At 47.4% G+C, this 23586-nt stretch overlaps 1 protein-coding gene across 8 annotated transcripts in view; it reads right to left on the reverse strand.

The window, feature by feature from the left end:
* Positions 1–11133: 11133 nt before the first annotated feature.
* The window catches only part of C1H3orf20 (chromosome 1 C3orf20 homolog), an 88851-nt gene continuing 76398 nt past the window's right edge, over positions 11134–23586 (reverse strand). For 3 of the 8 annotated variants that reach the window (XM_027584888.2, XM_027584884.2, XM_027584885.2), the window contains 5 exons: positions 23037–23340; positions 20776–20883; positions 18998–19140; positions 12847–12981; positions 11136–12187 (listed from right to left, as the gene is read on the reverse strand). In XM_027584888.2, coding sequence (XP_027440689.1) covers positions 12091–12187; positions 12847–12981; positions 18998–19140; positions 20776–20883; positions 23037–23340 — 787 coding nt within the window. In that variant the 3' untranslated portion in view covers positions 11136–12090. Of the gene's footprint in view, positions 12188–12846; positions 12982–18997; positions 19141–20775; positions 20884–23036; positions 23341–23586 lie in introns of all 8 variants that reach the window. The other 5 variants (XM_027584886.2, XM_027584890.2, XM_027584887.2 and 2 more) reach the window with 4 other exon arrangements.

A 23586-nucleotide genomic window follows, 5' to 3' on the forward strand; every position in this document is an offset into this window, starting at 1 on the left:
CAGGTATCCACTGCTGTAATCAAGACATAAAATAATCCCATCACCCCCCTGCCTCTGCCAAATGCCCTCATGCCCTCTGTAGTCATCCCCGCCTCAGGCAACCCCTCATCTATTTTTTTCTGTCCCTATAGTTTTGTCAAGAATTGTTTTTAAATTTTACTAGGGAGGGTCTAGATTAGCCCTTACTCCAAGACTAGCTTATCCCAACTCATATGGACTGGCTTTTCTGGGGTTTTCACTGAAAGACCCTGGTCTCTACTTTTTTTGGGGAGGGATTTTTAAGTTTTTAATTTCAGTTAGTTAAAATTAGTTGTATTAGTTTCAGGTATACAATCTAGTGATTCAACAATTCCATACATTACCTGGTGCTCATCATGACAAATGTACTCCTTAATCTCCATAACTGTTTGACCCAACCCCCCACCCACCTTCCCTCTGGTAACCATCAGTTTGTTCTCTGTAAGAGTCTGTATCTTGTCTCTCTCTCTCCCTCCCCTGCTTGCTTGTTTCATGTCTTAAATTCCACACAAGTGAAATCACATGGTGTTTGTCTTTCTCTGATTTATTTTGCTTAGCATTATACTAGCTCCATCCATGGCAAGATTTCATTTTTTATAGCTGAATAATATTCGGTTGAATATATATATCTTCTTTACCTGTTCGTTAATTGATGGATACTTGGGCTGCTTTCTTATCTTGGCTATTGTGAATAATGCTGCTATAGCATGTATCCCTTTGAATTAGTGTTTTTGTATTCTTTTTTTCCTTTAAATTTTTTATTGTTCTGTTAATCACCATACATTACATCATTAGTTTTTGATGTAGGGTTCCATGATTCATTGTTTGTGCATAACACCCAGTGCTCCACACAGAACGTGCCCTCCCTAATACCCATCACTAGGCTAACCCATCCCCCCACACCCCTCCCCTTTAGAACCCTCAGTTTGTTTTTCAGAGACCATCGTCTCTCATGGTTCGTCTCCCCCTCCGATTTACTCCCCTTCATTCTTCCCCTCCTGCTATCTTCTTCTTTTTTTTTTCTTAACATATATTGCATTATTTGTTTCAGAGGTACAGATCTGTGATTCAACAGTCTTGCATAATTCACAGCTCTCATCATAGCACATACCCTCCCCAATGTCTATCACCCAGCCACCCCATCCCTCCCACCCCCCCCACCACTCCAGCAACCCTCAGTTTGTTTCCTGAGATTAAGAATTCCTCATATCAGTGAGGTCATATGATACATGTCTTTCTCTGATTGACTTATTTCACTCAGCATAACACCCTCCAGTTCCATCCACGTCATTGCAAATGGCAAGATCTCATTCCTTTTGATGGCTGCATAATATTCCATTGTGTATATATACCACATCTTCTTTATCCATTCATCTGTTGATGGACATCTTGGCTCTTTCCACAGTTTGGCTATTGTGGACATTGCTGCTATAAACATTGGGATGCACGTACCCATTTGGATCCCAACATTTGTATCTTTGTGGTAAATACCCAGTAGTGCAATTGCTGGATCATATGGTAGCTCTATTTCCAACTTTTTGAGGAACCTCCATACTGTTTTCCAGAGGGGTTGCACCAGCTTGCATTCCCACCAACAGTGTAGGAGGGTTCCCCTTTCTCCACATCCCCGCCAACATCTGTCGTTTCCTGACTTGTTAATTTTAGCCATTCTGACTGGTGTGAGGTGGTATCTCATTGAGGTTTTGATTTGGATTTCCCTGATGCCGAGCGATGTTGAGCACTTTTTCATGTGCCTGTTGGCCATTTGGATGTCTTCTTTGGAAAAATGTCTGTTCATGTCTTCTGCCCATTTCTTGATTGGATTATTTGTTCTTTGGGTGTTGAGTTTGATAAGTTCTTTATAGATTTTGGATACTAGCCCTTTATCTGATATGTCATTTGCAAATATTTTCTCCCATTCTGTCGGTTGTCTTTTGGTTTTGTGGACCGTTTCTTTTGCCGTGCAAAAGTTTTTTATCTTGATGAAATCCCAATAGTTCATTTTTGCCCTTGCTTCCCTTGCCTTTTGTGATGTTTCTAGGAAGAAGTTGCTGCGGCTGAGATTGAAGAGATTGCTGCCTGTGTGCTCCTTTAGGATTTTGATGGACTCTGTCTCACATTTAAGTCTTTCAACCATTTGGAGTCTATTTTTGTGTGTGATGTAAGGAAATAGTCCAGTTTCATTCTTCTGCATGTGGTTGTCCAATTTTCCCAACACCATTTGTTGAAGAGACTTTTTTCCATTGGACATTCTTTCCTGCTTTGTCAAAAATAAGTTGACCAGAGAGTTGAGGGTCCATTTCTGGGCTCTCGATTCTGTTCCATTGATGTATGTGTCTGTTTTTGTGCCAGTACCATACTGTCTTGATGATGACAGCTTTGTAATAGAGCTGGAAGTCCGGAATTGTGATGCCGCCAGCTTTGCTTTTCTTTTTCAACATTCCTCTGGCTATTCGGGATCTTTTCTGGTTCCATACAAATTTTAGGATTATTTGTTCCATTTCTTTGAAAAAAGTGGATGGTATTTTGATGGGGATTGCATTGAATGTGTAGATTGCTCTAGGTAGCATTGACATCTTCACAATGTTTGCTCTTCCAATCCATGAGCATGGAACGTTTTTCCATTTCTTTGTGTCCTCCTCAATTTCTTTCATGAGTATTTTATAGTTTTCTGAGTACAGATCCTTTGCCTCTTTGGTTAGATTTATTCCTAGGTGTCTTATGGTTTTGGGTGCAATTGTAAATGGGATTGACTCCTTAATTTCTCTCTCTTCTGTCTTGTTGTTGGTGTATAGGAATGCCACTGATTTCTGTGCATTGATTTTATATCCTGCCATTTTACTGAAATCTGTATGAGTTCTAGCAGTTTTGGGGTGGAGTCTTTTGGGTTTTCCACATAAAGTATCATATCATCTGCAAAGAGTGAGAGTTTGACTTCCTCTTTCCTGATTTGGATGCCTTTGATTTCTTTTTGTTTTCTGATTGCTGTGGCTAGGACTTCTAATACTATGTTGAATAGCAGTGGTGATAGTGGACATCCCTGCCACATTCCTGACCTTAGGGGGAAAGCTCTCAGCTTTTCCCCATTGAGAATGATATTCGCTGTAGGTTTTTCATAGATGGCTTTTATGATATTGAGGTATGTACCCTCTATCCCTATACTCTGAAGAGTTTTGATCAAGAAAGGATGCTGTACTTTGTCAAATGCTTTTTCTGCATCTATTGAGAGGATCATATGATTCTTGTTCTTTCTTTTGTTAATATATTGTATCACGTTGATTGATATGTGGATGTTGAACCAAACTTGCAGCCCAGGGATAAATCCCACTTGGTCATGGTGAATAATCCTTTTAATGTACTGTGGGATCCTATTGGCTAGTATTTTGGTGAGAATTTTTGCATCCATGTTCATCAAGGATATTGGTCTGTAATTCTCCTTTTTGATGGGGTCTTTGTCTGGCTTGGGGATCAAGGTAATGCTGGCCTCATAAAATGAGTTTGGAAGTTTTCCTTCCATTTCTATTTTTTGGAACAGTTTCAGGAGAATAGGTATTAATTCTTCTTTAAATGTTTGGTAGAATTCCCCTGGGAAGCCATCTGGCCCTGGGCTTTTGTTTCTTGGGAGATTTTTGATAACTGCTTCAATTTCCTTAGTGGTTATAGGTCTGTCAGGTTTTCTATTTCTTCCTGGTTCAATTTTGGTAGTTGATACATCTCTAGGAATGCATCCATTTCTTCCAGGTTATCTAATTTGCTGGCATAGAGTTGCTCATAATATGTTCTTATAATTGTATTTCTTTGGTGTTGGTTGTGCTCTCTCCTCTTTCATTCATGATTTTGTTGATTTGGGTCATTTCTCTTTTCTTTTTGATAAGTCTGGCCAGGGGTTTATCAATCTTGTTAATTCTTTCAAAGAACCAGCTCCTAGTTTTGTTGATCTGTTCTACTGTTCTTTTGGTTTCTATTTCATTGATTTCTGCTCTGATCTTTATTATTTCTCTTCTCCTGCTGGGTTTAGGCTTTATTTGCTGTTTTTTCTCTAGCTCCTTTAGGTGTAGGGTTAGGTTGTGTATTTGAGACCTTTCTTGTTTCTTGAGAAAGGCTTGTATTGCTATATACTTTCCTCTTAGGACTGCCTTTGCTGCATCCCAAAGATTTTGAACAGTTGTGTTTTCATTTGTTTCCATGAATTTTTTTTTAATTCTTCTTTAATTTCCTGGTTGACCCATTCATTCTTTAGTAGGATGCTCTTTAGCCTCCATGTATTTGAGTTCTTTCCAAATTTCCTCTTGTGACTGAGTTCTAGTTTCAAAGCATTGTGGTCTGAAAATATGCAGGGAATAATCCCAATCTTTTGGTACCGGTTGAGACCTGATTTTGACGTAGGATGTGATCTATTCTGGAGAATGTTCCATGGGCACTAGAGAAGAATGTGTATTCCGTTGCTTTGGGATGGAATGTTCTGAATATGTCTGAATGGCCAAATGAAGTCCATTTGGTCCAGTGTGTCACTTAAAGTCTTTATTTCCTTGTTGATCTTTTGCTTAGATGATCTGTCCCTTTCAGTCAGGGGGGGTGTTAAAGTCCCCCACTATTATTGTATTGTTGTCAACGTGTTTCTTTGCTTTTGTTATTAATTGCCTTATATAATTGGCTGCTCCCATGTTAGGGGCATAGATATTTACAATTGTTAGATCTTCTTGGTGGATAGACCCTTTAAGTAGGATATAGTGTCCTTCCTCATCTCTTATTACAGTCTTTGTTTTAAAATCTAATCTGTCTGATATAAGGATTGCCACCCCAGCTTTCTTTTGGTGTCCATTAGCATGGTAAATGGTTTTCCACCCCCTCACTTTCAATGTGGGGGTGTCTTTGGGTCTAAAATGAGTCTCTTGCAGACAGCATATCGATGGGTCTTGTTTTTTAATCCAATCTGATAGCCTGTGTCTTTTGATTGGGGCATTTAGCCCATTTACATTCAGGGTAACTATTGAAAGATATGAATTTAGTGCCATTGTATTGCCTGTAAGGTGACTGTTACTGTATATTGTCTGTGTTCCTTTCTGGTCTATGCTGCTTTTAGGCTCTCTCTTTGCTTAAAGCACCGCTTTCAATATTTCTTGGAGGGCTGGTTTCGTGTTTGCAAATTCCTTTAGTTTTTGTTTGTCCTGGAAGCTTTTTATCTCTCCTTCTATTTTCAATGACAGCCTAGCTGGATATAGTATTCTTGGCTGCATATTTTTCTCGTTTAGTGCTCTGAAGATATCATGCCAGTCCTTTCTGGCCTGCCAGGTCTCTGTGGATAGGTCTGTTGCCAATCTAATATTTCTACCATTATAGGTTACATATCTCTTCTCCCGAGCTGCTTTCAAGATTTTCTCTTTGTCTCTGAGACTTATAAGTTTTACTATTAGATGTTGGGGTGTTGACCTATTTTTATTGATTTTGAGAGGGGTTCTCTGTGCCTCCTGGATTTTGATGCCTGTTTCCTTCCCCACATTAGGGAAGTTCTCTGTTATAATTTGCTCCAATATACCTTCTGCCCCTCTCTCTCTTTCTTCTTCTGGGATCCCAATTATTCTAATGTTGTTTCATCTTATCATATCATTTATCTCTCAAATTCTGCCCTCGTGATCCAGTAGCTGTTTATCTCTCTTTTTCTCAGCTTCTTTATTTTCCATCATTTGGTCTTCTGTATTGCTAATTCTCTCTTCTGCCTCATTTATCCTAGCAGTTAGTGCCCCCATTTTTGATTGCACCTCATTAATAGCCTTTTTGATTTCGACTTGGTTAGATTTTAGTTCTTTTATTTTTCTAGGAAGGATTTCTCTAATAACTTCCATGCTTTTTTCCAGCCCAGCTAGTATCTTTAAAATGATTCTGAACTCTAGGTCCGACATAGTACTAATGTCCATATTGAGTAGGTCCCTGGCAGACGGTACTACCTCTTGTTCTTTTTGTTGAGGTGATTTTTTTCGTCTTGTCATTTTATCCAGAGGAGAACAGGTTAACAATGTCCCCAGAAAATATACTCTAAACAAATCAGAAAAGACTTGAAACCAGGGGAAAAGAAAGGCAAAGAAAGAAAAAAGAAAGAGAAAAAAAAAAGAAAAAGATAAAAACAAACAAAAACAGAACAAAACAAAACAGATCAGTGCCACACACTAGATTTTGGGTGTATTTTGGTCCGTTAGAAGAAAGTGCCTCCCAAAATTTTAAAGAAAGAAAGACTTATATATGTACTAAATAAGGGTTGATACAATGAAGGGATGGAATATGACTGTAAAGATGAAAATTATAAAAAATTTTAAAAAAGGAATTGATAAGGTGCTTGAAAAAAGAAAGAAGAGGATTTAAGAAAGAAAGCAAGAAAAAGGGGAGAGAATGTGATCAGGCAGGAGACTAGAACAAAGCCATACACTAGAGATTTAGGGTATATTTTGATCTGTTAGAAGAAACTGTATCTCAAAATTTTAAAGAAAGAACAACTTATATATATATGCCAAAATAAGGGTAACTACTATGAAGGGATAGACTATGACTCTAAAAATGAAAAATAAAAAATTTTTTTAAAAAAGGGATTGATAAGATGTTGGTTGAAAAAGGGAAAAAGAAAAATTCAAAAAAAAGCCAGTTAAAAAAATTAACTTTGAAAGACTAATGAATCATGGTAAAAAAGCCATGAATTCTATGTGCAGTATTCCCCTAGCGCTGGAGTTCTCCCGTTCTCATTGATCGGTAAACTTGGTCTTGGCTTGCTGGCTGTTCGTGCTGATCTTCTGGGGGAGGGGTCTGTTGCCGTGGTTCCCAAATGTCTTTGCCGGAGGCGGAATTGCCCCGCCCTTGCCGGTCCGGGCTAAGCAAGCTGCTCGGGTTTGCTCTCGGGAGCTTTTGTTCCCTGCAAGCTTTCCATAGAGCTTTGGAGGACGACAGTGAAAATGGCGGCCTCCCAATCTCTGCCCCGGAGGAGCTGAGAACTTGGGGCCCCGCTCCTCAGTGCGCCCCCAGAGAACAGCAGTCACTCCCGTCTCCCTGGTCTCCGGCCGCACTCCGTGCTCACCCGGCCTGTGACCGAGCGTTTCTATCTCTGGCTCCCGACCCCGCGCGGAGTCTCCAAACCCAGCAGATCCCTGCGGTGCGTTCCCGCGCCGCTCCTCCCGGGGGCGGAAGGGGAGTCTCCCCGGATCTGCCGCTTGTTGGGTCCCTGCTGGAGGAGCAGTGGCCCGACTGTGTCGCCGATCACAGTTTATGGCAACCCCGAGTTGAGAGCCCGCGCCTCAGCTCCGTCTCTGCAGCCGGCTTCCCCGCTCCGATACCTGGGAGCTCTGCCGCACTCAGGCACCCCCAGTCTTTCTGTGACCCCGAGGGTCCTGAGACCACACTGTCCCGCGAGGGTTCCACCCCCCGCTTAGCCACTGGAGCGACATCCCTCAGCAGAGTCGACTTCTCAAAGTTCCGATTTTGTGCTCCGCCGCTCTAGCACTTGCCAGCAGCGGCCAACGGAGGCCCCCTCCCCCGCCGTCTATCCTCCCGAATATCGGCTCGGATTCACTTCTCCGCACGTCCTACCTTCCAGTAAGTGGTCGCTTCTCTGTTCAGAGAGTTGTTGCTACTCTCTTCTTTAGTCTCCTGTTGAGTTCGTAGGTGTTCAGAATGGTTTGATCCCCATTCAGCTGATTTCCTGAGACCAGACGAAATCCAGGTCTCCTACTCCTCTGCCATCTTGCTCCGCCTCCTAGTGTTTTTGTATTCTTTGGGTAAATACTCAGTAGTGGAATTGCTGGATCATAAGGTAGTTCTATTTTTAACTTTTTGAGGAACCTCCATACTGTTTTCCACAGTGACTGCACAAGTTTGCATTCCTACCAGCATTGTAAGAGTGTTCCTTTTTCTCCACATCCTTGACAACACCTGTTGTTGCTTGTGTTGTTGATTTTAGCCATTCTGACAGGTGTAAGGAGATACCTCCCTGTGGTTTTGATTTGCATTTCCCTGATGGTAAGGGACAATGAACATCTTTTCATGTGTCTGTTGGCCGACTGTATGTCTTCTTTGGAGAGATGTCTGTTCATGTCTTCTGCCCATTTTAGACTAGATTGTTTTTTGGGTGTTGAGTTTTATAAGTTCTTTATATATTTTGGATACTGACCTTTTATCCGATATGTCCTTTGCAAATATTTTCTCCCATTCTGTAGGTTGCCTTTTAATTTTGTTGATTGTTTCCTTTGCTGTGCAGAAGCTTTTTATTTTGATGTAGTCCTAATAGTTTGTTTTTGCTTTTGATTCCCTTGCCTCAAGAGACATATCTAGGAAGAAGTTGCTATGGCTGATGTCACAGAAGTTACTGGCCCATGTGTCTACTTCTGACTGGTTGGAACTTGAACGTCTCTCAACCATCTGTGAACTGTCAGTTCACAGCTCCCCTGTATTTCTTTACCTGGTCTCATGAAGCCATGCCCTAAACATGTGCAGTTTAGCATTCAGCTGAAGACTCAAGGAGACCCGTAGGCAGATTTCGAGGGTTCTCTCTGCATAACTCCCTCTTCTCTGATACCCTGCTCCACAAATTCCAATCACCAGTGTCTCCCCAAATTCTGATCTCTCTCCTCAGTTCAGCAATACTGTCACATTCTGCTTGAATTCTCCTTCCCTGCACCATGATCCAGAAAGTATCTCTGAGAGAAACCTGGGGATTTGTAGAACTTTGTTTCTCTTGCCTTATTATTTTTCAAGAGACCCACTCCAGTACCAGTTACTCCAACATGTCTGGAAGCAAAATTGAGGCCATCTCTTTTTTGTTTAGTTATATTTTGTTCTTTGCTTATGTTTTCAGTTCCTTCTTTTGCATATTTAAACATTAAGAAAATATTCATTTCATATAGTCTAGGAAGTCCAATATCCAAAATCTTGGATGTCTAATTTAATGTTTGATATTTTCATTTGCTTTGGCCTACACTTTTAAATTTTGGATTGTGAGCTCAGGCTCAATTGGATTATCTCTGTGGGAATCCTGTGAAGTTGAGGTTGAGAGTGATCATCATCAGAGAGGATTTGTTTGCTTCCACCAAGCATTCTGAGGGGTTCCCAGACCTCATAGACAGCATGTATATACATTTAAACCCAAAATCTCTCTGAAGGCAGACCTGGGTTATACATTCACATTTAGGTCCAAAACACTTTTTCTCTAAGGCTAAGACATTCAAATTCCCTTGTCATTTTGTGTGTATCAGGGGTCCCAGATTTATATTTAGGAGTCTTATTTAAAGTCTGGTGTCTGTGTTCAGGCCCAAGGTTTTTTTTCATGTCTCCCTACAACCATTAAAGCCCAGGTTCTGGGTCATTGAGATTAACAAAACAGCCTCAGGACAGCTGTGGTTTTAGTGCTTGCTTAATACTTGGTTTCCTGAGTCCTCTTTTCAGCACCTATAGATTTTCCTTACTAGTGAGTTCCAGTACGCATTAAAAGGATATTTGATTTAGGTTATTCAACATTTCTATGTGTTTTGCAATGTGATTTTTTTTTTCAGGCCATTTAATCCATACTATTGTTGCAAATGGAAGTCTGATCTTTGTCTTGCCTGGTTCCCTCTTCCTCTGGCCCTGGGTGGAGGAGAAAGAAGGGATTCAGCACCAGGGACTTTGCCTAATGCAACCATATGCAGATTGTATGGCCTCCTGCAGTCCCTTCCTTTCTCAGGGCCTCAGTCTCCCTCTTTATAAAGTGAGAGATTAGATGCCCTAATCCCTGGTTTTCCTTCCAGTTTTAATTTTCTTTGAGTCTATTCATGATAGTCTTCCCCTTTCCTGGGCCCTCTACTGGGTCAACTTGAACAAGAATTGGGGAAAGAGTGCTCAGTGATAAGAGCATCCTGTTCCCATTTCTTATAGACCCTGGGGCTACTGACCATTAAATGTCCCCCTGATTGAGTATCTAGGAGGTGAGTAATTGGGTCACTCCTTACTTTCCTGCTGGCACACAGATAGCACACAGCAGTGCCTCCTAACAAAACCTATCCTCTAGGCTCTGGATCTAATTCTACCCTCACTTCCCCCAAGAAGTCTTTCTAAAAACAGGCCCAGGTAGAGGAGAGGACTACTCCATGGATGGCAAAGATTGGTAGTTAATCGGCAGTTTGGACCTTTGTGCTAAAGATGTTTTCTGAAGCATCACTTGAGTTCCAAGTGTTGTGATTGATTAATGATGTCTGCAAGGACCTGGGGGGAGAAGCAATAGCATGTATGCCACGTGTTTGCCAACTCTGGAGGGTCCCCTTGAGTCATGCTACACCTTTTTGCTGTAGAAAGACTTGGACCTCCCTAATCCAAGGAAGATGACAGGAAGGAGCTTGAAAGAAAAGTCTAGCTGCTGTAGTCGGACAAGAGTTTATGACTCTTTCAGGTAATTTCACATCTTCCCATAATACCTGGTTTGTTGGGGGCATTGTCGGGGGTTGAAGCCTTATGCCCCTCTCCTGATGTTTCTGTGGACAAAGAGGCTCCTTCTTTTCTCCCTCCTCCTCAAGGGACAATCTGATTATGTAGCACTGGACATTCACTGGGCCCCATTTCACCAGTGAGAGACGTCCCTGCTCAAGTCTGCTCATTTTTGGCCCATTTTCAGTGTGGCAAGCACCCTGAGTTGGGCTGGTGCCTGCCCTTTAGAGACAGTTCTGTGGTCCCTGTGCATGCAGCTTCTGAAGTACACGACTTAACTTGCAGGCCCAAGGGTTCGATTCAGGGAAGAAGGTAGGAGAGCCAGTGTCTCCATTCCAGTCTTTACCAGAGTCCTGCCTGAGGGCTGGAGGGTGCCTGCGTGCCAGGACAAAGGTGGAACTTGCTTCCCCTGGCCTTCTCATCCTTGTATGCCCTTGTGCTCAGAGGGGCGGTATGAGCGGAAAAGTATTTAGATGCCCAGGACCCCTAGGAAATATCAAGCCCTTACGTATCAAGGGATGCAGGCTTAAGAACACAGCATGCCATTTCAAATCCATTTCCAGGGGAATAAATGTATAATTCAAAACAAGCCTTTGAATGATACAAAGGATAAAAATTAAACCTCAAAAAACTCAAATTGAAAAAGCATCTATTCCAAAGGGGCAGAAGTAGTTAAGTGTAGAGCACATCACCAAACCACTGCCCACAGATCAGGGCCTGAAGTCTTTTCCAAGTTTGGAGAACCAGGCAGACCCTCTGGGGTCCAGGCCCTGCTCTGGGAAGTGGCTCTCAGGAGCCTCATACAAACAGACCCAGAGCTGGTGACTACCACCAGGGGGGTAGTCAGCACATGAGAGGTGGAGAGGGGGCTGCGCATCTCTGGGTCCCTGATGCTGGGAAGGACTCTTCAGGCCTGTCAGCTCAGGAAGGGGTGTCTAATCCACCAAAGAGTACTGAGGCGGGGCCACATGGGGACATAAACACACTGGGGGCCACAGGAGCTCTGGTGTTCAGGGTGCCACCAAAGGGCCCCTGGGCGTGGCCTGTCAACCATCTTTTCCATCCCATTCTGTGCCCCTTTCCCTTGTTCTCCCTCTTCCCTAGTTTCCTCCTCCCTCAGTCCTCCCCTTGCCCACTTCTTAGTGGCTCTGCAGCTCTCCCTCCATCTTGTCTTCCATCTGTTCCTCCTCTCCTTCTCTGTCTCCTCCCTCTTTGCTCTCATCCCCTCTTACCCATCTGGGCCAGAAGCAGAGCCCTTTTCCACCCTGTTAAGGGTAGGAGGGCACAATTTAGTCTCATCCACGACCTCCCCAGGGTTAATATACCCTTTGGCTTGGCCCCCTTGGAGTGGGACATCTGTTTCCTTGGGAATGTGGGATTTTCTGGCTGATTTAACTGGTCACAGAGGAAGCTCTGGGTCAGAGGAACCAAGTTTCCACAGACTCAGCCTAGAGCAGGGCTGTGGGCAGCCTTGTAGGAGCCAGCCTATCCCATGGCCTCACCCAGATGCTGGAGGCATGCTTATTTATTATGCAGAGGCTCAGAGAAAGGGGGTGGGAGGCTTGGGAGGCAGGGCTGGGGTAGATGTGAGAGGAGCTGTGTCCAGGCTTGGAGCTCTGGGTAGCCGTAGGGGCAGCATCATCTCTTGAAGGCCTGTTTTTTCCAGGGGACCGCCTTCTTACTGCCGCTCCTGGCTTTGCTGAGAACAGGCAGATCCACTTCAGGCGGTTTCACTCTAAAAATCAAAATAGAGAGAAGCAAATGCTGGGAAATGGGTGGAGAGAACTGGTGTGGACAGCACTCAGAGCCCTGCCCTGGCCTGAGCAGAAGTGCGCCTGGCCCTCCGCCATGCACAGCTGAAGCCCTCTTGGTGTTGCTCCAACCTGGGGGACCCAGAGGCACTTGTGACCTTTCTAGGTGCTCACAATTTTGCTTTTCTATCTTCAGAAGAATTGTGTGATTTTTACGCTCTTGCAGAATACGTAATTCGCTTCAGTTAACATGGCCAAGTTAGTGGACTTTTGGCAAGTCTCGAAGGTTTCTTGCAGGGAGACAGTGGGCAGTCTCCACCCTTCTCAGACTGAGGGTCTGGGTGGTAGGGTTTCACTGCAAAGTCTACAAAAGGTCTCAATCTCCACCACCCAGACCACTGCCTGCAGCTCCGGGGAGCAGGCTTGCTGCCCAGCTAGACATGGTGTTGATTAAATGGGCCAGATATCAAGGATGGTTGGAGATGACCCACGCCCAGGGTAGGGGGGAGTGACTTGCCCAAAGCCACTTAGCCCCACATGGGCTCTGTGGCCTGTGGCAAAGCCAGGGGCCCTGCTGTGAGCCATGCCCATTCTGTTGATCACAGGAAGGCCCCTCAGCCCTGGGGCTGGGGTGGCCGCCTACTTCTTCTCAGTTTCAGGAGGGGACTCCTCCATCTTGTCCCCCATGGCCAACGAGGAGAAGCTTTCTTGGATGTCTGCCGATATTGCTTTCTTGGCTGAGTTGGGGTCTTCCAGGACTGGGATATAGGTTGGAATGCTGCAGGGGAGGCAGGGAAGGGAGGGCAAGGCTCAGCAGAGGCACAGCCAGAGGGGGCCCCGAGTAAGTAGCCCCTGCTTGGTGCTGCCGTTTAGCATTCCAGCTCCAACAGAGGAAAGAGTGCAGGGTTTCTCCTCCCTAGGGTGGGTAAAGGGAGAGCCTGACCCCTGGGGACCCAGAGACTTCCTGGAGTTTGTTTTTTCTGGCCTCTATTTAAGGTTGGAATCACCCTGACTCTATGTCAATGACACCTGTGCACCCAGCACTGACCACTGGTGGGGCAGGAGGGCTCCGTAAAGTGAGCAAAGGAGAGAGCACGGGAGGCCAAGGAAATAAGCCATTATGTAGAATCTTATGGGCTGCTTGTGTCCCCCTCCCCAAACTCAAAGGTTGGTGGAGTCCTAACCCCCAGTACCCTAGAATGTGACCTTATTTGGAAATAGGGTTATTGCAGATGTAATGAGTCAAGAGGAAGTTATACCAGAGTAGGGTGGACCTCTAATTCAACATACCTGGTGTCCTTATTCAAAAAAGCGGGTAATGTGGACACAGATAAACAGATGGGAGAACACCACGTGAAGCCTGGAGTAATAATGCTGCCACAAGCCAAGGAACTACCAGAAGCCAGGAGACTGGCCTGGAGCAAGGCCTTCCCTAGCACCCTAGCACTTCCCTGCCTACGCCTCTGTCTCTGGCCTCCAGAACCATGACATAATACATTTCAGTTTAAGCCACTCTGTTTGTAGACCACTGTTACAGCAGTCTCAAGAAACTAACGGATACAGAGACAGGACAGGCCCTGTTGTTTCATCGTTTCTTCGTATTTACTGAGCCCCTGCTATGCCACTTGCTTGAGGGCAAGGCATTTTAGGGACAAGAGACAAGCAGGGGGGAGGGGAGAGGAGGGCATCTTCCATCATTTTGAAAACTCTAGAAAAATTAAAAATGGAGGTATGGACTGAGCTGTCTCCCCTGTCCCCTTTGGTCCCGTTTGGACAAAGGTGGTAGGAAAGCAGATTCTGGGAGTGGGTCTCTTGAGACTTCCTGAGCACCATGGTGGTGCGAAGGACTCCTACTCCTGTCCCCAGCCCCGGATGGGTCACAGCTCAGCACTTCCTAGGGACTCAAAGCACAGGTAAATGGAGAAATGGGAGTCCAGCGGCACTGGAAAAGGACCCCTAGGTGAGAGCTGCCAATAGCAGGTTACAAGACGAGAGAGTCAGGGTGACCAGGGTGTGGGGAGCATCAGCAGTGTCCCCAGGTGAGGCCTTCCACCAGGCCTGGGGCTGTGTTGACAAATGAAACGTACTGGCCACTGGGGAGACCGTCTCCTCTGCCTGGCCCTGGGTGGATGGAGAGTGGGACCGGCGTTACCAGAGCGGGGAGGGTGGGCTTTGGAGACCAAATCAGCCCTCGCCCTGGGAGCTCGCTAACAGGGGAAAACAGCCCCTTTCCTTCCCCCTCCCTCAGCTGCAAGCACCCACAGAGCATCTTCCCTAACCCCCCACTTTTAAGTTGTGGTTAAAAGTACATAACATAACATTTATCCATTTTCCAATGCATACTTTAGTGGCGTGAAGTACATGCATATTGTTGTAGAACCATCACCACTATCTACCTCCAGACTTTTTCATCTACCAAACTGAAACTCTGTATATTATTACATATATATACAAATAACATATATATTAAATATATATATTAAACACCAACTCCCCATTGTTCCCTCCCCAGCCCCTGACAGCCACCACCCTATCTGTCTGTGCATTTGACTCCTCTATGGTCCTCATGTAAGTGCAATCGTGCGGTGTTTGTCCTCTTGTGACTGGCTCATTTCACTGAGCATAATGTCCTTGAGTTGTGTCCATGTTGTAGCTTGTGATAGGATTTCCTTCCTTTTTAAGGCTGAGCAATATTCCACTGTAGGCACAGAACACATTTTTTTTTTTTTTATCCGTTTATCCACTGATGGACACTTGGGTTGCGTCCTCTTCTTGGATATCATGAATAATGCTGCTATGAACACAGGTGTGCAAATATCTCTTCGAAACCCCACTTTCAACTCTTTTAGGTAGCTACTCACAAGTGAAATTGTTGAATCGTAACTCTGTAACTGTTTTCCACAGCGGCCACGCTGTGTCACATCCCCGCCCACAGCGCACGCGCGTTCCAGTGTCTCCACACCCTCACCAAAACGTGCTGTTTTTGTTTTTTTGATAGTAGCCATCCTAATGGGTATGAGGGGGTATTACACGGTGGTTTTGACTTGCATTCCTCTAATGATTAGTGCCCTTTACTCGTTTTCTTATCGATTTCTGCGCCTTTGGATTGGCCAAGGTAAAGCAGGTAGAGATCATGTTCACTTCCAAATCCCCAGTGTTGAGCACGAGCCACAAGCAGGCAGTAGGAGGGGTGTGACTTTTGGGTTAAAAGCGGGGGCTGCTTCCGGGGAGAGGAGCCTCCCTCACAGAAGGTATATGAGGGGTGGCCAGAGAACCATGGCAGCTGGTTATCAGTAGACCCTCTGTCAACCAGCCCTTCCTCAGTCTGACCTGGCCTCTGCCTCCCGGGGATAAAATCAGCTCTAGGTCATCATTCAGTGAACATGTCCCCAGGGGGTTCTATGTGCCGGGCCCTGGGGCTTAGCAAAGGACACAAAGAGAAGGGAGGTGGGCCGCGTGATGCAGGACACCCGCCTTAACAGGTACAGAGAGACCTGCAGCCCTTCCCAACCCACAGCTGTCTCTGTGGCTGGCTCCTCTGAGTGCCCCGTGAGCAGCACAGGCCTTCTGGAGCTGTCCTCCAGCTCTGCCCACCTCCCTGCATTTACTCTGCAGACCTGTCTCCTCCTCTCCCTCTCACCTCCCTGCCTCGAATCCTCCCAGTAGAGCTGTACAAAACCAAGCAGATCGGAAGTCTACTCTGGCAAGGAAGAAATGATTCCAGCCCAGGGACAGTGAGGGCGCCCCCCCACTAGCTCTGAATGTGAGGCTGTCTGCCAGCCCCCTCTTGTAACAGAGGACCCAGAAATGAAAACACTAGAAGTCCAGGAAGAGCATCTCCCTTGGGCTACACCGATAGCGCTGACTTCTGGGACGTTTTTCAGCATGGCACTCTGTCATGCTGGCATGTTCCATATCCACTGACCATAGGCCTTCCAAACCACTGCTTGGCAGCGGAGCCTCCTGCGAACCTCCATTCTGTCATCCTTCCCCATCTAGGGCATAACTGATCGGTCAGCCTTCCACGAACACGTCCAAGTTACATATTTAGAGGAAAAGTGGACAGGCCAAACACAGAGGTCTGCCCTTCAGGCTGATCACCACTTGCTGGTGATCACTTGGCCCAACAAGCATCTGCCTGAGCCACATCGATCCATCTTGCTCGTAAGGACATCAAGAGATCTCACCCAGTGTCTTCCTTGAAGTTATTCTAGGCTGACAGCATGTCTCACTCCTATTCTAGTTACCCTGCTGGAAGAGGAATCGGACCAGTGGCTGGCTGTAGAACATGTCCAAAAAATCTTTGACACTCCTCCCATCGAGAGGTGTGGTCTCATTCCCCTCCTTTGAGTATGGGCTGGCCCTAGGGACTCATGTGCAGTGCAAAGTGACGTTACCTGACAGGAGGCAAAACAGGCTCCACCTGGCTGCATCTCAGGACACTCGCTTTGGAACTGAGCCACCCACCATGTCTGAGGAAGCCCAGGCCACACGGAAAAGCCAGGTGGTAAGTGTTCTGGCTGAAAGTCTGCATGGACGGCCAGGCATGGAAATGAGCAAGTCTTTGAGATGACTCTGGCCACTGTCATCTTCTGACATGACCACATGAGACCCCAAGCAAGCACTACCTAGCTGAGCCCCGTCAGCCCCCAGACTCTCAGAGACAATAATAGGAAACGGCTGTGTGGTTTTACATCACTGAGCTTGAGGTGGTTCCTTTCACAGATGTAGACAAAAGAGCTGTTGTTATGGCAACATTTTCTTGTCAAATTCCATTCCTTTTTTTCTCTAAGTGCTTTCAAACTGCCAACCTAATAGGCCATTCTAGAATTAAGAGGAGTCCTACTGGTTTATAATCTCAGGAGTCCTTCCCCTTCCACTTTCGAAAACCTGCACTGTGCATGCATGGGTGTGTCTGTGTGTGTTTTTGTCTGTGTGTGCATCTATGTGTTTGTGTGTCTCAGTGTGTCTGTGTGCGTGTCTGTATGTGCATCTGTGTGTGTGTCTGTGTTTGTGTGTGGGTAGTTTGCTGATTCTCTCCCCACCATTTTTCAAAAACTTACTGAAACCTGTTGTAAGCTTGAAGTCCTTTCAGAACCCTTGTATGTAACAAATTAGGAGCCTAGAATTCATTTTAGCAATAGTAACAGCACTAACAACTGTAACTTATAACCTCTCAATAAATGTTAGTGATGTGCTAGAATTTCTCACCTACCTGACTCATCTAATCCACACAACCCAGGGCAATGAAAACTCTGCTCATTCTTGCTTTACAGACAAAGCCGCTGAGGCAGAGACGGTAAACGGTCCTTGTAAGGACAGTGGCAGCCAAATAAAGAGCTACATCTCCTTGTAACTAGTTTTGGCCTCTCTCACTCCCCATCTACCACACCCACAAGCACCCCATCCATTAAATGTCTCTGAAAATGCCTTTGCTTGCTGTCTTTGGCATCTGCCAGTGGCCTCCACTTATCTTCAGTTTGGGCCTTCTGGATGGCATCCTCCCCATCCCCTCTGTTTTTGGCATAGTTCTTTCTTGAACCTGAGCAGACCCAGAGCCTCCATTTCCCTTTTTCCCTGGGACTGTCAATGAGCTAGCTGGTCTTGAAGGACCCCCAAGCCCTCCTTGAGTCTCTGGCGGTGGGGTCTCAATGACTTTCTTCTCTGCACCTGGCAGCATCTGCCCTTCCTGATGTCCCTGGGCTCCTGGGGCTCCTGCCTTCCCCACTAAGCGGTCCAGGATGCTGGGGTCAGGGTGTGACCTCTATGGTTCCTTCTAGAGGAACCTGTTTAGGGTCAGGCAGACATTCTGGCATAGGTCAAACTCAGTGCACTGGGGAGAAATTGGCATCAGGACTCCTAGAAAGCTGAGGGCCTGGTGGGAGTGGGCTGGGGTTGCTGTCTGGACTCAGCGTGCTGGGGGTACAGGCAGAGGGAGCCCCTGTGTGCAGGCAGGCAATGCTTTGTACGTGTGTTTATTCCTCATTGTGGTTTATACGGCACTTCGGCAAACACACTTTCATAAGAGGTGGGATTTACCATCCTCACTTTAAAGGTGAAGACAATGAGGATTAGGGAGGCAAATGATCCCCTGGCTTATAAAGAGCAGAGTTGGGGCTCCAGCCTCGTCTTGGGACCCCTGACCCAGTAAGGTTTACACTGCACTGTACAGCCCAGGCACTCCAGAATCCACTCCTAACATAGCCTCCAGCAATGTCATAAACCGTGGGCTCCTTCCCTGGACCAGGCTGCATGCTTCTTGAGCCAAGAGACCAACCTTTGTTCATCTCACCCAAGCTGGGCCTGGGAGGCACTCAATGGATGGGCGTCACCTGGTTGAAAAACCTGCACTCAGTGGCCAAGAGGCAGCCTTAAGCCAGCACCACCCCACTTCCCTTCACAAGGGCCTGAGCTCACTTCCTGAGGAACCCTTGGTTTGTCTACATGGCCCTGCTGGTAAACAGAGAAGCAGGACTGGAATTACACACAGGATGGGGTGGGGTATGATGGGGAAAAAGGTGGAGGTGTCCCTAGGACCCCTACCCAAACCTGTCTTCATGATCCTCCCCGCCCCAGAAACCAGCACTGTGCAAACCATCCCATGTCCCCCTTTCTCCAACTGGGACCTTTCCCCCAACTTGTGTCCCAGAGAAACCAACAATATGGCCTCATTCCCCCTTGCCACCTGTGAAGTCTGCTTGCTGCCAGCTTCTTTCCCCACCAGTGTCCCTTCCAGAGCAAGGTCTCCTTCCACCCCATGCCTGCCCCTGCATCCCGAGTTTTTCCTGTTTTACCTAAATTTGTAGTTGTCTGGCAGGAAGTAGCCCATCTTGCAGTCTTGTCGAGCCTGGAAGATCTGTTTCAGCAGATTCTGCTTGCTAAAGCCATATCCATTCAAAATGCAGCCACCAAAAAGGAGCTTCCCCCCTGCGAACATCTGTAGACACACAGGAAGGACATGGCGGGAGAGGCCCTCAGAACACCGGCACTGAATCTCAGGCCAGTGCCATGGGCTCTCAGAGCTTGTGCTGGAAGCCAGGGCTTTCTCTGATGGTTTCAGCAGTGGGGGGAAGGACGCTGCCCTCCCCACGCCGCCCAGGGAAGTGTGGCCAAGCCTGTTGCCCATCGAGTCCTCCCAAGTCAGATGGCAGCCCCACCATCCCAACCTTTGCCCCCTGCTGGCCCACCGGCTCAGATGCCACTTCACACACAAGGGCTCCAGAGCCCTGGGGCCGGACGGGTTTCTTCCTGCTCAGAGGCCCCGCACCTACAGCTGACTGGCCCACTTACCCCTACGCACTGGTAAGCCGGCCCCATGGGGTGGGGGCCTCGGGAGGGCAGAGATCTTGTCCTACCGCTCTCTGAACCCCCGCCCTCTAGTGTCAGTCCCCGGCAAGTAGACCCAGGTCCAAAGATTCTTGTGCAAGGATACCTGTTGGAGTGTTATTTGGTATGTCCTCTCTAACCCCGCCCAGCCAACATGGAAATAACCTAAATGTCCAACAAAAGGCTCACAGGTAGAGAAATCAAATGTCAGATTCTTATGCAGTGGTTAAAATAACAATTTAAAAAAGCATGACCCCCAAAGTCAGAAAAAAGACTGAAAGAGCCAGAGGCCAAAATGTTAGCAGGGGTGTGCCCCAGAGCTTCCAACTGTGCCGAATCTAGCAGGTGCCCAGTACATGCTGCGTGAACAAATGAGGCAATCTGGGTAATATGGAGAAGTCATTATTTTCTAAATTGTATATTCTTTTTTTTTTAAGATTTTATTTATTTATTTATTTGACACACACACACAGAGAGAGAGAGAGAGAGAGAGAGAGAGAGAAGGAGGGGAAGTGGCAGGCAGAGGGAGAAGCAGGCTCCCTGCTGAGCCAGGAGTCCGATGCGGGGCTTGATCCCAGGGCCCTGAGATCACAACCTGAGCCGAAGGCAGATGCTTAACGAACTGAGCCACCCAGGCACCCCTCTAAATTGTATATTCTAAACTTTCTACAATGAATATATATTTTTTTACAATGCCCTGTTTTTAGTAAAAAGTTACTTAGAAACAGATGAAGAGGGGGGTGCCTGGGTGGCTCAGTAAGTTAAATGTCCAACTCTTAATTTCGGCTCAGGTCATGATCTCAGGGTCCTGGGATCGAGCCCTGCATGGGGCTCCACACTCAGTGGGGAGTCTGCTTGAGGATTCTCTCTCTCCCTCTCCCCCTGCCCCTCTCCCACTCACACTCTTTCTCTCTCTATAATCAATCAATCAATCTCTAAAACAAAACAAAGCAAAACAACCAGATGAAGAGAATTTTGTTCTCTAGGTTAGGTGTGCCCTGCTCCCTTGAGTCTTCCAGGATGAGGGATGGATGGGGTCAGGCTGGGAACAGGAGACTGGACTCCAGCCCTGACTCTATAAGCTGGGTGACTCTCAGTCAGGCCTTCTGCTCTCTGGGCCTCAGATCTCACAGACCCTCTCTCTTTCTCCCTTCCATATCTGTGATTCCACAAAGGCAGGAGCTGTGGGAGATAGGGGCTGTTGGCAGGCAATTGGCGGTGAGTCCCCCCCTTGGCCCCAGCTCACCAGAACCATCCCTGGCACCACAGCATACTTCTTCACCAGCAGGGGTGGGTCCTTCTGCAGAGAGCTGTCCAGGTCATACCGCAGCAGGCGGTATGGGTCATGCCGGCACTGCCAAGACAGAAGTAAGTGCCCATCAGTCCTATGCCAAGAGGATGCACTCAGATTCCTGCATTCTCAGGCTGACCAGGTTCCGTGGAGTCCTAGAGCCCCATTCAACACGGCCTCCCAACTCCTGCTCAACAGGCTGTTCAGCCCCCGCATGCACACCTCCCATGACCATTGCCATGATCATCTAGGTCCATCTAGGGCCTTCTGCTGGTGCAGGTTGTCATGGAGGTGACTGCCCCCCCACCACGTGACAGCCACCAGCTCCACCCTCTAGGGTCTGCAGGACTTGACTGTTCCCTCTGCCTGGAAGAAGCCATGTTGGAGATGTGAAGGTATACCATATTCATGGGTGTACCCATTTTCAGGATTCCTCCACCCTCTACCACTGCTGGCTGTCCTCTGGATACCTCCCTGTCATTAGACCCAGTGCTGGGACCTGAATCAAACCTACATCTCAAGGTGGGGCCTGGTCAATCCAGAGTAAAGGTGGTCTCTTTCCCTTCCTTCTTTCTGGATGCTACAAATCCATTAAAATAGCAAACGTATAATGTTTTCTGGTTTTATCTGCCTTTTATTCCAGGTGCCTCCAGCTGTCCTGCCTGATGTTTCTATTTAAAATGTGAAATCCAGAACTGTATCTGGAGTTCTAGCTTTCGGAGCAAGACAATGTTAAGGAACATTTCTGCCTTAATCACACCCACTGGAATGGTGAAACCAGAGTTACTGTGAAACCTGACACCTCCCTCCAGATCTGTCCTCCACACTCCTCAAATCCCACTGCCCACTCCTACCTCAGATTCAAGGTCAGGTCCTGTCCCCATTCATGCTACTCACAGCTGGGCTGGACTGCCATGCATCTTATGCTTACAGATAACTATTAATGAAAAATTAATAGCCTTGAGGTAAACTAAAGTCACCTCTAAGTTCCCATGTGGGCAGGGATCCTATGTCTATACACCGATGAGCACAGGGCAGGACTCAATAAGTGTTCACTAAGTCTATGTAAATTGGGGGTGACTCTAGAATACACAGCTTGGATGTACAAGACTAGTAAAAAGGCTTTTGGTGTCTGATGAGAAGGGTTCCACTGCCAAGCTCCGGGCACTGGCTGGAGTGCAGGCACAAGGGTGGGCACATGGGGTCAGGGAGGTCATGCTCCTGGGAGGAGAGCTGGAGAGGGTATCCCCCAGGGCAGATACAAAAACTTGGAAGTCGGGACTGCAGTAAAGGGAGAAGGGGCAGATAGTGGAACAGAGAGGGCATAGGGCCAAGTGGATTTGAAAGAAGTCACCAGGTAGACACAAAGCTGATGTGCTCATATGGCATCCTCTGCTCCAGTTGGAGTGGGGATGGGGTCACCCCTGAACTGTGCTAACCTTGCCAGGGAAGGTTACTGAGGGAGGATGATGATGAGACTCAGAAACGACCCTGCAGGCAGGACAGGACCAGGGGGTGTTCTGTGTGCCCCTGACAGATCCTTGAGACTTCAACCACAATGAACAGGGACCTCAAGCGCCCCTTTCCCTGACCACCTTTGCATAGGCTGCTGCCTCTGACGGGAACACTCACCCACCTGCCCAAACCCTCTCATCCTGGGAGACTCTCTCTGACTCTCTGGAGGTGGCAGGCCCTGCTCCCAGCTCCTGAACCCCCCGGAGCTGGCCTTTCATGGCCCTGCTCAGGATTGCTATAGCTGTTGCCCCACCATGCTGGGAGCCCCTCGGGTCCTGGCATGGGGCCAGCACACAGTAGGTACTCAGCCACAGCCTATGAACATTCTTGAGTCCTGAGTATCCATTGGGGAGTCCATCTCTGCTCCAAGTACTCACACCAATACATAACCACACGCTATGGGGAGTGCTCTGGATGAAAATGGCAGAAAAGATCTCAGGGTCAGAAAAAGCACCCACTTTGATGTGGTGACATTCGTCTCCGGACAGGAGGATGAGTCAGAGAGAGAGAAGAGAGGCAAAACATGGCAGACGGTGTTTTGAAGAGTGTGCGCAAAGGCCCCAGGGAGTAAAGGAAGTGAAAGGGGGCCCATGTGCTGAGGCCAAAGGGCAGCCTCTCAGCCAGATGCTCAGTCAGTCCTAGTGCCCCTGGTGGGGGGCGGGTCTTTCCTTGGGGCCTCCCAAGCTGGGCACTGGACCAACCTGGATGCAGGGCGAGGCGCGGCCCTGCTGCCGGTGACTGTGGAGTATGTCGAGCAGCCACTGGAGCTGTGCGGTGCTGGTGGGGTTCTGGCTTGAGACTATCCCAAACACCAGTACCTGGCTGGGGTCTCGGGGTGCGGACAGGAAGCGTTCCAGCTCCACGTCGGTTACCAAGGGTGCCTTCACCATGCACCTGCAGCCAGCCCGGATGTCTTCCTTGCGAATGAGCTTCCGCAGCACCAGCGGGCAGTCGGAGGGCGAGGCTGCCCACCTGGTAGGGCTGCGCACCTCTCCAGACTTTCCTCTGCAATGAGGAACAAGTGGGCCAGTGCTCAGTGGGCCAGTGCTCAGGCCTTGGATGGGGCCCCCTCACCTCTGTATGCCTCAGTTTCCTCAGGTACAAAACTGGTGACTCCTTTATCCATCCAACAAAAACTTTGGAGCATCCTGAACCCCTTTCTTTCTCTGACACCCCACATCCCATCCAAGTTACCAGGAAGCCTGTCTGCTCTACATTCAAGAATGATCTAGAATCCACTCACTTTCCTGC

The sequence above is a fragment of the Zalophus californianus genome, chromosome 1 (assembly GCF_009762305.2).
Source record: "Zalophus californianus isolate mZalCal1 chromosome 1, mZalCal1.pri.v2, whole genome shotgun sequence".
NCBI classification, from domain to species: domain Eukaryota; kingdom Metazoa; phylum Chordata; class Mammalia; order Carnivora; family Otariidae; genus Zalophus; species Zalophus californianus.